Genomic DNA, 13,476 nt, shown 5'->3' with positions numbered 1-13,476 from the left:
AGAGTATGGTATTTATTTATTTAGAATTTCTTTCGATATGGATAATTATTATCCACCAAATAAATTTCATGAAACCGGATTCAGTTTTTAAGTCAAAATATAATGTAATTCAAGATTTTTTTTTAAAAAAAATGCTTATTATAAGATGAAAGGGACAACAAAGTATTTTTCATATACAGGAAAACTATCTTATGTGAGTAAACACACAAAATTTTTTTAAGTATTTGATATCCTTTTCACACTTTTTAATGTTTCAGAAAAGCTATTGTACAAAAAGCCACCATGAAGTTTCTCTCAATAAGATGAGAACAATGTCTTTAAGTTCTTAATATTGCTCTTGTTCTTTTCCCCCTTTTCCCTTGGAAGTACTATTAGAGAAGTATATTATGAAGTAAAAAAGGATACAAACACAATATTTTACGTGATGCAAAAAAGACAAAAATGATTTTCATTTGGATATTTTCCTGTATTTTTCAAATTGATTGCATATCTATTACCTTACCTCATTTGATCCTTGCAAAATCCCTTTGAAATAAGCAAGGCAAATTTTATCTTTACCATTTTACTTATGAATAAACTGATATTCTTAAGATTTTAATGATTCAAATGAGGCATATGACTAGTGAGCTATAGATTCATTGATTATAGACTGTACTGTTGTTCTTGTTCTCATGACTTCTACTGTAGTAATCAAATATAGAATATGCAAGCAAATATTGTATCTCACATAATTATTCAATTATTGCACCTGAAATTGTGTTATTTTCAAGTTAATAAGAACACATGTTAGACTCACTGAGTGGTAAATAAATAAAATTAATTTTTCTAATTTAGAGCAGGATAATAAGACAAAAACAGATTTTATATACTCAATTTCAACACCCTAGAAAATGTTTCTGAAAATAATACCACTACAAAATATAAGCACAATTTTCTGAAATTGTAAACTCATTATTTCAAGTACTTTCAAAAGCTAACATTTTTAAAATTCTGTAAGCATTTTTTCTTTAACCTTTCAAACGTACTGAAGTGCAAGATGATTTAAAAGCAAGGAGGAATAAATTTCACCTATAGGAATCAACTTAGCATTTGATTAAGTACTTCTTTCATTGCATAGATTTAAAAAAATCAACATGCGGCAGATTAACAAACTTCAAGCAGTACTTTCATTACTTGAAAATGAAATATTGAAGATGGTGCTTACCTGTAACAGTTAATTCAGTGGTTCTTCTCACAACAAAGCCTCCATATTTTAACTCACATGTATAATTTCCAATGTCATCTTCTCTGACTTCTCTTATAAGCAGGTTATTTCTTTTGAATACAATACTTGGCCTCCATGCTTTTGTCCTACATTCCTGCATAAAGAAATACATATTTGTAGTGTATATAGTATTTATATATTCATAGTATTTATATAATTATAAATACTATATACTTTATATATTACTTATATAGTATTTATATTTATATATTATTTATATAACAACTAAAGATGAAGCATTTAAGGTAACTAACCTAAAAACTTCTAAAACTATATTTTAAAAGGGTTAAATAGTTTGGACATAATGCTAAAGATTTCCATACCTTCTCCACATCTTTGAAAAATCAGGTACCTCAATTTATTTAAAAAAGTATTGTAGCAAAGAGTGGCTTTATAAACTTCTAAGATTAATGTATCAAAATAAGATTGATATTAATTTATTATATATAAAAGGGACATTTGTTTTTCTCTGGTTTGTTTTACATAGCAACATCATATGATCTTACTTATATGTGAAATCTAATGAGCAAACTAAGTTGATAAACAAAATAGCAACAGAGGCATGAACCCGTGGAACATACTGACAGCTGTAACAGAGGAGGTAGTTAAGGGACTTGATGAAAGAAGGTGATGTAATTCATATATCACATAGACACAGAGACTAGTGCGGTGATAGCCAAAAGAAAGGGGGGATGGGGGTAGCTGGAAGTTTGAAAATGGGAGAAATGTGGATGGAAAGGGACATTGTTTTGGGTTATAAGCGAACGACACAATGTACAGATGATGCTTGTTGAGTTATACAATTGAAATCTGTATGGCTTTGTAAATCAGTCACCCCAATAAAGTTTGTTGCCACTTCAATAAAAAGGAGGACAATATTTATTAAGATTGCTCCTGAAATAATTTTTTAGATACAAATACTCCACATTTGAAGCTTGAGAAAATAACCACCTTAATGTTGATATCAAAAAATTAAATTTTGTGGAAAGTAGAAGAATAATTCTATAGATGAAAATGCTTCTATTTCAATATTTTAAGTAGTTTCATCTCTTCATAGTATATACATTCCATAATTCATAAAAGAAATGAATAATATTTATATGAAAGGTCTTTGTAGTTCCATAAATATCTATTTTCATTGTCGATGGGTCTACCAAATTACAGTCTCTGAATTAAACTTTGGATTATAATGATGTTGGCTTGGGAGATTTCTGTCTTTGCCAAAAGAGAAGTCTATTTTCTCTAGCCAGATATCAAATCAACAGAATGAGGATAAAATAGCTTTAAATTCTTTGACACTATTCAAAGGTAATATTATTTCTAAAAAATTTTATTGCCAAATCAAATTTTTGCATACCATTATTTTGTTTATGTGGCTCAAAGCCTTTGTATAATTGGAGGACAATTATCCAGTCATTTTAGACCAAAAAAATACACTTTATATCCTCATATTTGCACAAAAACAACTGTGAACAGTGTATAAATTGTACAGTGAATGTATGGAACATACATATCCTTGGCTATGGAAAAATACACTGATGTGTTACAGGACTTTTAAATTCTACATATACTGCACTCCACTAGTTATGGTCTTTATAGCTTAAGGTCACAATGATTAGGATGTTAGAAGAAACATGACAAGAGAACAAATGTGAGGTCAGCCACTTAAATTTTTGAGTGTTTGAGTGTATATGCATGCTCATAGTTTCTAAGGTTTCAACAAATTTTGAGATACTGCTTGCAAAAAGTAACAAGTGGCACATGACTCTTAAGATCAGCTTATTAGTAAACACCAATGAAATTGTATGCCTAGAAGCTGAATGTACATATATAAGTACTAAAAAAATATTTGTCCTTAAAGACCTTGGGTAAAACTTCCCAAATGCTCTCCCCTTCAAAGAAATCATTAGGAGTTTCTCAGAGTCTGCTTGTAGAAAGCAGGCAAACTACAGAGAACCAGGAGAAGAAATACTCAACTTTAAAAGGGAAAAAATTAAACTCATCTGCACAACAACAGAAATCAGTAAGAATAGTATTTAAGTTGTCTTTTTTTTTTAACATTGTCGAAGATAGACATTCAAGGGAAAAGTACAAAAATATTTCAATAGTTCCCTTGCTGTTCCAAATTCTCTATTGCATATTATCATGTATCAAAATTAAGTCTTAGTCAAGGAGGGGAATTTAAAAAAAAGGTTTTCTTAATTGATTTTATAAAGAGAAGAGAGGGGAGTGAAAAAATCAACTCATAGTTGCTTTACTTTAGTTTTTCACTGGTTTCTTGTTGAATGTGCCTTGACCAGGCAAGCCCAGGGTTTCGAACCTGCGACCTTAGCATTTCATGTCGGCACTTTATCCACTAAGCCATCACAGTTCAGGCAGGGGCATTGTTAATTTTAGCAAAATTCTTTAAAATTTTTTCAATATTTGTTTTATTTCAAAAAATTTTGTATCGTGATTAATCAATCATGGGGGTTCACATTCTCTATACTGACATTATTGGATCTAGTTACTGAAAGGTCCAGCTTCCTAATTCCTAAGCCAGTAACTTGGACAAAGTAAACTTTTTACCAGGAATCTTTAAACCATTGATAAAATATCCAAGAAAAATATTCATACATCTCTATTATAGTCTTGAACACATTAAATAACAAAAAAATATATTTTATGATACAGAAATGAACTGAAGAGTAAGTTCAAGTCAATGACATGATAAGAAAGAGAGAATTGGTTTATTCTGTTTAATTCTAAAATTTCTTTTGCTTTTTAAGAAAGTTAATATAAAACCATTTTAATAATGTTACAGTTTTCATCAGATGGTATTTAAAAATATGTATGCTTGTATATGAAAAGATTCGGAATATGCACAAAGATACTGCCATTAAATAAAATATTTCAAAAACAACTGGACCATTTTATCACAGAAGCATATCAATTCTTTTTCTCTTTGTTTGGGGACATTTTGGACTGCTTATCTGAAGAGCTCTGAAATGAATCTTAGTGTTAGTTCCTGAAATTATCAATATATATTATAATAAACTTGAAAGCACTGTAGGTCTAAACTAGATATAAAAATAAACACAACAGTTTATTATAATGGACTACCAATACAAATATTAACTAGTATTTATCAAAGGCATTGGTTTGAAAACTTTAAAATGACCAGCACAATTTGGTGTGGTATTTTAGGAAGGTAGAGCTGAACAGTATCACACCCATTAAAATTTTTTATACAACTATTCAATTGTAAGACATGCATTAATCTACATATAAGCAATAAAATTAATCAAAGTTAATACCTTATACCATAGGATTTCAGGTTCTCTGGTTGGTAGTAAAAAATCTTCTATGTCACGGCATGAAATTTCCTTGCTTTTGCTAAGTTCAGCTTTATCAAAGTACTTCATCTTGGAATTGTAGCAGAGTCCAGTGTCATTTTCACCCACTGTCAGTGAGATGGATACTTTCATACAATAAGTGGAGTTTCTGTAAGGAAGCAGAATAAATATGGTATCCTGAGCCAGGTGTGGACTAAATGCAATGCTGCCAAGTCAGTGTGTTGAGAGAGAAAGAGATGCAAAAACCCCATTGATCAATTAATGTTACAGTATCGTGGCTTATACCACAGGTGACTCTCTCTTGTCACCCAGATAAACAGTGCTTGGTTATATGAAAACATTTGTATACTTTTCATTTGCTGGAATTTTATTTGTATTATATATAGGCTTGGTTTGAAAAGACAATGTTCAATAAAGGTATTTGTAACTAGAAAAATAAGAGAAATAAAGGAAGATTTAGGTCAGGAATATGTGAAGTCTGAGTTTATGCTAAAATTGGCAAACTCAACAGAGAAATAAAAAAATAACTGATTTATTATATATAATAAAAGGACAGCAATAGGGCTGTTTAATTCCTATAGTACTTGTTGTCTTGATAAGAACAGAGTTTATCAGTGAGGCTGGGCAGAAAATAGTCTCGCATAAAAAGGATTGCAAAGCCACTACTTTTACAGACCATAGTCATTTGGGTTGGTACCAGCAGTCCGCGTTGTCAAACAGGAGAATATTCTAATACTATGTAAGGACACCTCCATCCTGATAGATTTTACAGAATCATTTCATTAAATCAGTATCTTATTTTACTCTTTGCTGATTCAAAAAAATAGGTTTAGAACTTGGAATACACAAGAAGAAAAATCATGTTTGGAGATCTCTTTGAAAGAGTTGGGACCAAAGGAAGTTTTCTAATAAATTGCACCATTTTTGTTTGCTATTTGTGTCTCTAGGCATTCAATGAACACTGATGTGTCAGGCATGGTGCCAGGCAGTGGGAATAAAGAGAGGATTAAAACACCGGATTCAAGGTTTTGTAGAGAACTTCTTATTTGTCAAGTGCCCAATGACTTATTTGTGTACTTGCCCACCAAATTCCTGCATGTGAGTTTTATTACTTACTATTTCTGCAACTTTGGACAACTTATTTAACTCCTCTCAGCTTCTCAGGATGATTGCAGGGACAACACTTGTCAGAGTACTAAATGTGATAATAAATAAAAGGCTGCTTGGCCTGTCATAGGAGTTCAGAGACAGTGGTTCCTCTCGTCTCTTCACTGGTGGGCATGAACCACCCCCCCCATGTCCTCCTCCTTATTCAGCCAAGATGCTTTGATGTTTAAGTAGAGACTTGATTTAGATTCTCCCCCCCCCTTTTTTAATGCTAACATGACATGATAAGAATGGCCAGAACATAGCTAGTTGTGGTATAATAAAAATATATTTGATCTTTTTCCAGGAGTGGGGCACAGCTCTCCTAAAACTCTAAGAATTTTACGAGTGACAATAATGTCTTTTGTTATAAATAAGATCCCCATTTTACCACAACTGAGATTTTGCTAATAAATTGACTTTGGGTAAAGCCCCTAGACAGCCTCAGGATGTGGCTGGTCACCAGAAAGACCAAGGGATCAGAGGGTTGGACCATTCAGATCCACCCACTGACATTCAGGAAAGAGGGTAGGTGCTTGAGAGTAAGTTCTATAAAAACTCTTTTTTTTTTTTTTTTGTATTTTTCTGAAGCTGGAAATGGGGAGAGACAGTCAGACAGACTCCCGCATGCGCCCGACCGGGATCCACCCGGCATGCCCACCAGGGGTGATGCTCTGCGCACCAGGGGGCGATGCTCTGCCCCTCAGGGGCGTCGCTGTGTCACGACCAGAGCCACCCTAGCGCCTGGGGCAGAGGCCAAGGAGCCATCCCCAGCGCCCGGGCCATCTTTGCCCCAATGGAGCCTTGGCTGCGGGAGGGAAAGAGAGAGACAGAGAGGAAGGAAGGGGGGGTGGAGAAGCAAATGGGCGCTTCTCCTATGTGCCCTGGCCGGGAATCGAACTCGGGTCCCCCGCATGCCAGGCCAACGCTCTACCGCTGAGCCAACCGGCCAGGGCCTATAAAAACTCTTGAATGAGAGCCCTGGCCAGTTGGCTCAGTGGTAGAGCATCGGCCTGGCGTGCAGGAGTCCCTGGTTCGATTCCTGGCCAGTGCACACAGGAGAGGCACCCATCTGCTTCTCCACCCCTCCCCCTCTCCTTCCTCTCTGTCTCTCTCTTCCCCTCCCGCAGTCAAGGCTCCATTGGAGCAAAGTTGGCTGGGGCACTAAGGATGGATCTATGGCCTCTGTTTCAGGGCTAGAATGGCTCTGGTTGCAGGGAGCGACGACCCCTGGTGAGTGTGCCGGGTGGATCCCGGTCAGGCACATGTGGGAGAGTCTGTTTGACTGCCTCCCCATTTCCAACTTCAGAAAAAAACAAACAAACAAAAAAAACACAAAAAAACTCTTGAATGAAATGATATGATGAGCATCAGTCTTCGTAAATAGATGGAGGTACACGGAAGGCAGCACATCCAGAGAGGGCATGAAAGCTCTGTGCCTCTTCCCCCATACCTTGCCTTACACGTCTCTTCTATCTGGATGTTCATTTATGTCTGTTGAAATATCTTTTGTAGTAAATCAGCAACATCAAATATACATTTCTTGAGCCATTCTAGCAAATGACTGAATCCCAGGAGGAGGTTGTAGGAATAAGCATGAGGACAACCCAGACTGGCAACTGGCATCTGAATTGTAAGGAGAAAAACTGTGCGGAACTGAGCCCTTACCCTGTGGGATATGATGGTAACTGTAAGTGTACTGCTCACAAAAATTAGGGAATATTTCAAAATGAATATGAAGCGATAAAATATCCCCTAATTTTTGTGAGCAGTATAGATAGTGTCAGAACTGAATTAAATTGTGGAGATATCCAGTTGGTGTTGCAGAATTGCGTGGTGTGGGAAAAACTCCACTTAAGTGGGATCAGAAGTGTTGAGAGTAGAAGAGGAAAAATTTAGTTAATTATTCAGCTTTATACTGAGAAACAAAGAAATCTCTTACAAAATTAGAATTATTGAATATAGATTTTTCTAGCTTTGTGTAACATGTAGTCTACAAGTAGATCTAAAATACTTAATATGTGAAACCATTACTTATTAAACAAAGTCAATCAGTAGCCTGAGACTACTAAGACACAGGACTACAAACTCCTGAGAGAGTATTTCAGAAAATTTGCTAGCATGATAAGACATACTCCTTGCCCTTAGCCCCTTCCAGCCCAGGTGAAGCGATATGCGATTAGAGAGATGAAATTCAATGTAATCAGTATTACAAAGACCTATGTACTACCATAGTAGTGTCAAAGGAAAAAACAAGAAGATTTCATGAATTGGGATCGCTGGTTTTCTTAAAGAATGAGTAAGAATTTGGCAGTTTTCAGAAAGGTTATTTCAGGGTCTACTATGCACAAAGGCTCAAAGGCATGAAACAGCTTGCATGTTTGTGGGATTGCAAGTAATTTGGTGTGGCTGGATCATAAAGAATTACAAAGGAACAGCAGGAAGTGAGACTGGAGAGGTGTGCAAGAGCCAGACTGAAAGTTGTGTAAGCCAGTGCAAAGAATTTGGACTCTGTGTTGGGAAATAATGAGATTTCGTTTTTGAAAGGATTTTTTTTTTCTGACTGGAGTGAGCAAAATGCATTGGACTGGAAGGAGTACCAAGTGCAGTGAAACAGAATAGATACCGACTGCATTCATTCAGCAGAAAGATGGCAGCTCCAACAAAGGCAATGCCTGTTGAGACAGAAACGAAGGATCGTGTTCAAAATATATTTAAGATACAGAATCAATGTGACATTGAACGAGCAAAGTAAAGAGAGAAGCATACAAGATGAAGCATTTTTTTTTCAGATGAGTATATGAAAGGTAGAGTCAACCTTTCAGCATCGGAAATACTGAAAAAGAAACAGCTTTGAGATAAAAGAAAGCGTGGCAATTTTAGCTTGAGCTTCACACCCAAGTGGGAATAAATCCCCTTTGGGTTTGCCAGCAACATTGCTCATGCATTATTTATTCATTTTACTCCAGTAAAGTCTGGAGCATGCTCTTTCCAGGCTCATTTTAAGATAATTTTTTTCCCAGAAAAAATAATTATCTAAGTTAAGCTATTAACTATCTTGGGACACAGTCCAAAAATGTCTTAGAAAAATATTCAGGTTTTGGAGTATTACTGATATTTGTACAACATGTTAGAATTCTTAAAGAACAGATTTTTCTGTGACGCAAATCAGTGACTTCTAATTTTGAAACTTCCATGTTAATCTTTTGAATTCATGAGTCATAGGTTTTCATTCTCCTCTCACTACTCATTACTGTTCTTTGTGGGTTTTACCATATTTCCTTATATCTAATAATATCAGGCATTTTTCTCTATTACCCAGGCAGAGTCCAGAACAAGTTCTCCCAAGCCCAACTGCAGTCAGATTATATCTCAATCACTCATTATTTTTAAAATTAAGGAACATTATTGACCCTTAGGTTTCTGTTGCCTCGTTTGTACAAGGAGAAAATAAAACTAAAGACCCCATAGCTGTCTGTGCGAATCAAATGTGTTAGAACACATAGAGATCAAAAGAGTGCCAGGCTTCTGGTGAGCATGCACTACGTGTTAGATCTTATTATCAGCACTGTGACCTTTTTTCTTATTTCCTTTAAATTTCCATTTTACAGTATAGATACACAGTGTTTGTTGACAAGGTAGGTTAGATAGACACTATCACCATGATGATGCCCTGAGTTCTTTGGTGTTTAATTACTGTGAAGCTTAAGAATTCAGAGGAGCCTGACCAGGCAGTGACGCAGTGGATAGAGCGTCAGACTGGGACGCGGAGGACTCATATTTGAGACCTTGAGGTTGCCAGCTTGCAGTGCAGGCTCATCTGGTTTGAGCAAGGCTCACCAGCTTGAGCCCAAGGTTGCTGGCTTGAGCAAGGGGTCACTCAGTCTGCTGTAGCCCCCTGGTCAAGGCACATATGAGAAAGCAATCAATGAACAACTAAGATGCTGCAACGAAGAATTGATGCTTCTCATTTCCCTCCCTTCCTGTCTGTCTGTCCCTATCTGTCCCTCTCTCTGTCTCTCTCTGTCACATACACAAAAAAAGAATTCAGATGAGTCCTTATATTTTTCATCTTGGATATATGATCAGGCTTGACCAGAATAAGTAAAGTTAAAAAAAATGGACTCCTTGCGCTCGCCATCCTCCTGTTAATCTATAATGGAACTGACCCCTAATTTTCAGAAGGTTGCTCCAGACAAGTACATTTAGGTATTCCTACTCCTCTGACTTTAATTCCCTGGCTCTGTGAGGGGACTGCTGATTTACAACTGTCTGATAACGTCTGGCATTCCAGGCTCCCCAGGATAGCACTGCTTTCAAATTATTTTTGATGTTTTAATACTTGTTTACTGTTTTTGTTCATCAGGAGGTGATTTGAAAAGCTAAAAATAAAGCAGCAGCCAATGAACACTGTAGTCCTAACTTACTGAGAAGAGCTAAGAAGAAGCAAGCAACTTGTGACAGATTAATATTGATAAATATATAATCCCCCTGAGTGGAGTTATACACTCTCGAAGTAAAAAGTATCATCCGCCAACATCAGATTTGTAACATGACTGCAATGGCGCTGAGGCTCTTTGCAATCAGAGAAATACTGAGCAACAAGGTAACTGGGGTAAGGAGAATGCACCTACAGAAGAATGTCCAGTAAAAATCATTAGTGCATATTGACTTAGCTTCTATGGTACAGAACAGATGAGCCACTATCTGGGCAAAAAGTTAAATAATGCAGTTTCTATGTTTATAAAATGGCTACCGAGGTAAAATATAAATGTATGTATGTGCAGAAAACAGTTCATAATTGAGAGTCAAGAGTCAGTTACAATTCCAGCAAAGTAATGTTAATATGAATGAAAAAAAAACTTAGTTTTCTTTGGCAAGGGTGACCCACAATGTATTATAAATTAGACAGTTACTTCTTTCAATATGACCCAATGCCTAAAGAAGTCCATGATTTATCCAAGTTCTCCTCTTTAATTAGTGGCAGAAATGGGATTAGAATTTACATCTCCTAACTTCTAATTCATTGGTCTCTTCTATGTTCTAGTAGAGGTAACCAGGGCTACATTAGCACACATAACCATATATACATAGCAGTGTTTGAAACAAAAGGAGATGAACTATTCTTAGTCCCTGATTTTATATTATTTTACATTCTAAAACAGGTATCTTCTGGAGAAAGGCAGACTATCCTTGTACTTGGATTTATTTGAAAATTTAGGTCCTTAAACTCTCACATACCCAATAAGAACTAAAAGAGAAAAAGCAGCAGATCTTAAAGTAATATCATAATCTTTATTCTCTTTTTGGAATAATCATAAAATACAGTCAGGAATTTTATCAGTGGTTTTAAAGGATGAACTTGTTCTATATCTCTGTTTTAAATGCTTTACTCTAAGACTTACTGGTGAGTTTCTGAGTCACATTTTTTGTCCATAATTGTTTCTGTAAAAATAAAAGCACATATTTTTTTTTTCGTTTTCTTTTCTTTTTTTTTTTTTTTTGACAAAGACAGAGAGAGAATCAGAGAGAGGAATAGATAGATAGGGTTAGACAGGAAGGGAGAGAGACAAGAAGTATCAATTTTCCGTTGTGGCACTTTAGTTGTTTATTGATTGCTTTCTCATATATGCCTTGACAGGGGGGCTACAGCAGACCGAGTAACCCCTTGCTCAAGCCAGTGACCTTGGGTCCAAGCTGGTGAGCTTTGCTCAAACCAGATGAACCTGTGCTCAAGCTGGGGAACTCAGGGTCTCGAACCTGGGTACTCTGCATCCCAATCTGACGCTCTATCCACTGTGCCACTGCCTGGTCAGGCAAAAACACATAGTATTTTTGTAGTATCACAAATGCTTGGGCTCTGAACAGCAGCACAGAGGTATGGTGGGTCTGAAAGTTCAGTTACTATACACCTGTGTAAAACTGAACTGGTCTGGAAGGTGGCTCTTTAATCATACATTTGACCATGGTGTTTAATCATTAGTTGTGAAAATAAGGTGTTGGGAACCTAAAATTTCAGGGTTAGATTGTGGAGAGAACTTCTTAACAGTTTGGTGAGCCATAAATATACTTTGATAGTTTATTTTTAATCTTAAAACCTTACTATGTTCCCTATATTTAATTTTTTAAATCTGTCTTTATGGTGATGCTTGAAGCTATGCACGTGGTTCCTCTGTTATATGTCTCTTTTTCTTTTCTAACAAACTTTTATTGACTTTTCTTTGTACTCTCGACCATAAAAATATCACTTAGAACATTATTTATTTTTCAGTTCTGCATCTTAATCTTCTCCACTTCTTGTGAAATCAGTTTGTAGATTAAATTATTTTTTTCTATCAGTCTTCCCTTTCATTTAGTTTCTTTTTCTGAAATATTTGATGATGTTTTGTTTTTGTTCATTTATATCTTTAATAAGAAACTCAGTTGATTATCATCTAGCTGATGTGGGTTGAATGGCAGAATTGATTGCAAGGCTCATATACCTGGGAGCAGCCTGTCCACTGGGAAACTTCCATTTATGGTGCTTGGGCATGAACAGGCTGGCAAACTGGAGTTTCCAGTTGCTAAAACAGGAAAGGCTTTTCTCTAGCAGTGGCATTCTTTTTTTTCTTTCTTTCTTTTTTTTTTTTTTTTTTTTTTTTTTTTTTTACAGAGACAGAGAGAGAGTCAGAGTGAGGGATAGACAGGGACAGACAGACAGGAACGGAGAGATGAGAAGCATCAATCATTAGTTTATCATTGAGCATTGTGACACCTTAGTTTTTCATTGATTGCTTTCTCATATGTGCCTTGACCACGGGCCTTCAGCAGACTGAGCAACCCCTTGCTTGAGCCAGCGACCTTGGGTCCAAGCTGGTGAGCTTTTTGCTCAAACCAGATGAGCCCACGCTCAAGCTGGCGACCTCGAGGACTCGAGGACTCGAACCTGGGTCCTCTGTATCCCAGTCCGACGCTCTATCCACTGCGCCACCGCCTGGTCAGGCTAGCAGTGGCATTCTTTAGTGTTTCTCCCTCCTCCTGGACAGGGCTGCCTTTTCCCTTTAGTTTGGCTGCATTTCTGCCTCAAAACCTTGTATCCTCCCAAGGAACTCTCTCCCACATGGGGTATAACTTTCTTTGGAATGTATCTTGAATATATTAGCCTCAGGTTAATGTTACTTTTCTAATTCAGTTGTTAGGGCTGTTCTTCTAGTGAAATTATTATCCACTTTATTGCCTTAGTGCTCTGTCTAGTTCTTGGTATTTATCCACCCTATTTTTTGAGCTTCAGTGGATCTTGTCTTATCATCTAAGTGTTTTTTCTCATGTATGCATTTTGGGTTTCCTCAACACTTGTCCATCAAACCTCACTGATTTCTTTCTTCTGCATGCACCTCACAATGGTGACTTTTCTTGCTTGCCAATGTTGATGTGACTATACTCACACATTCTTTGCATTTGGTGGTTTTATAGATGGAGAATCTCAGTCGTTGGGAAAACTTGGGACTTCTAAGACTGAAAAGCATGTCTGGCTTCAAAGATTCCTGGAACTATGGCTCACCTATTGGATTTGCCAACAGTTCTGGGAGCTCACACACTCCACGGGTATCTTAGAGCTACACTAGCTGAAAGAGACTTATGTTATCTTTCTAACACACACTATGTTTATAGCTACTGGCATGAAATATGAAATTTGTTTGGATTAGTTTTTTTTTTTTTACAGAAGAGCTCTGGAGCACCTGGTGATTTAAC

The 13,476-nt window shown here is 36.3% G+C and overlaps 1 protein-coding gene across 1 annotated transcript in view; it reads right to left on the bottom strand.

Moving 5' to 3' along the window:
- Positions 1-13,476, bottom strand: part of IL1RAPL1 (interleukin 1 receptor accessory protein like 1) — a 1,376,054-nt gene that overhangs the window by 564,093 nt on the left and 798,485 nt on the right. The window contains exons 4-5 of the mRNA XM_066356450.1: positions 4,561-4,747; positions 1,205-1,358 (exon numbers count right to left, since the gene is read on the bottom strand). Coding sequence (XP_066212547.1) covers positions 1,205-1,358; positions 4,561-4,747 — 341 coding nt within the window. The remainder of the gene's footprint in view (positions 1-1,204; positions 1,359-4,560; positions 4,748-13,476) is intronic.

Source organism: Saccopteryx leptura, chromosome X, assembly GCF_036850995.1.
Source record: "Saccopteryx leptura isolate mSacLep1 chromosome X, mSacLep1_pri_phased_curated, whole genome shotgun sequence".
Taxonomy (NCBI): Eukaryota; Metazoa; Chordata; class Mammalia; order Chiroptera; family Emballonuridae; genus Saccopteryx; species Saccopteryx leptura.
The sequence above is the reverse complement of the archived record's forward strand: the minus strand, read 5'-3'. Positions and strand labels throughout refer to the sequence as shown.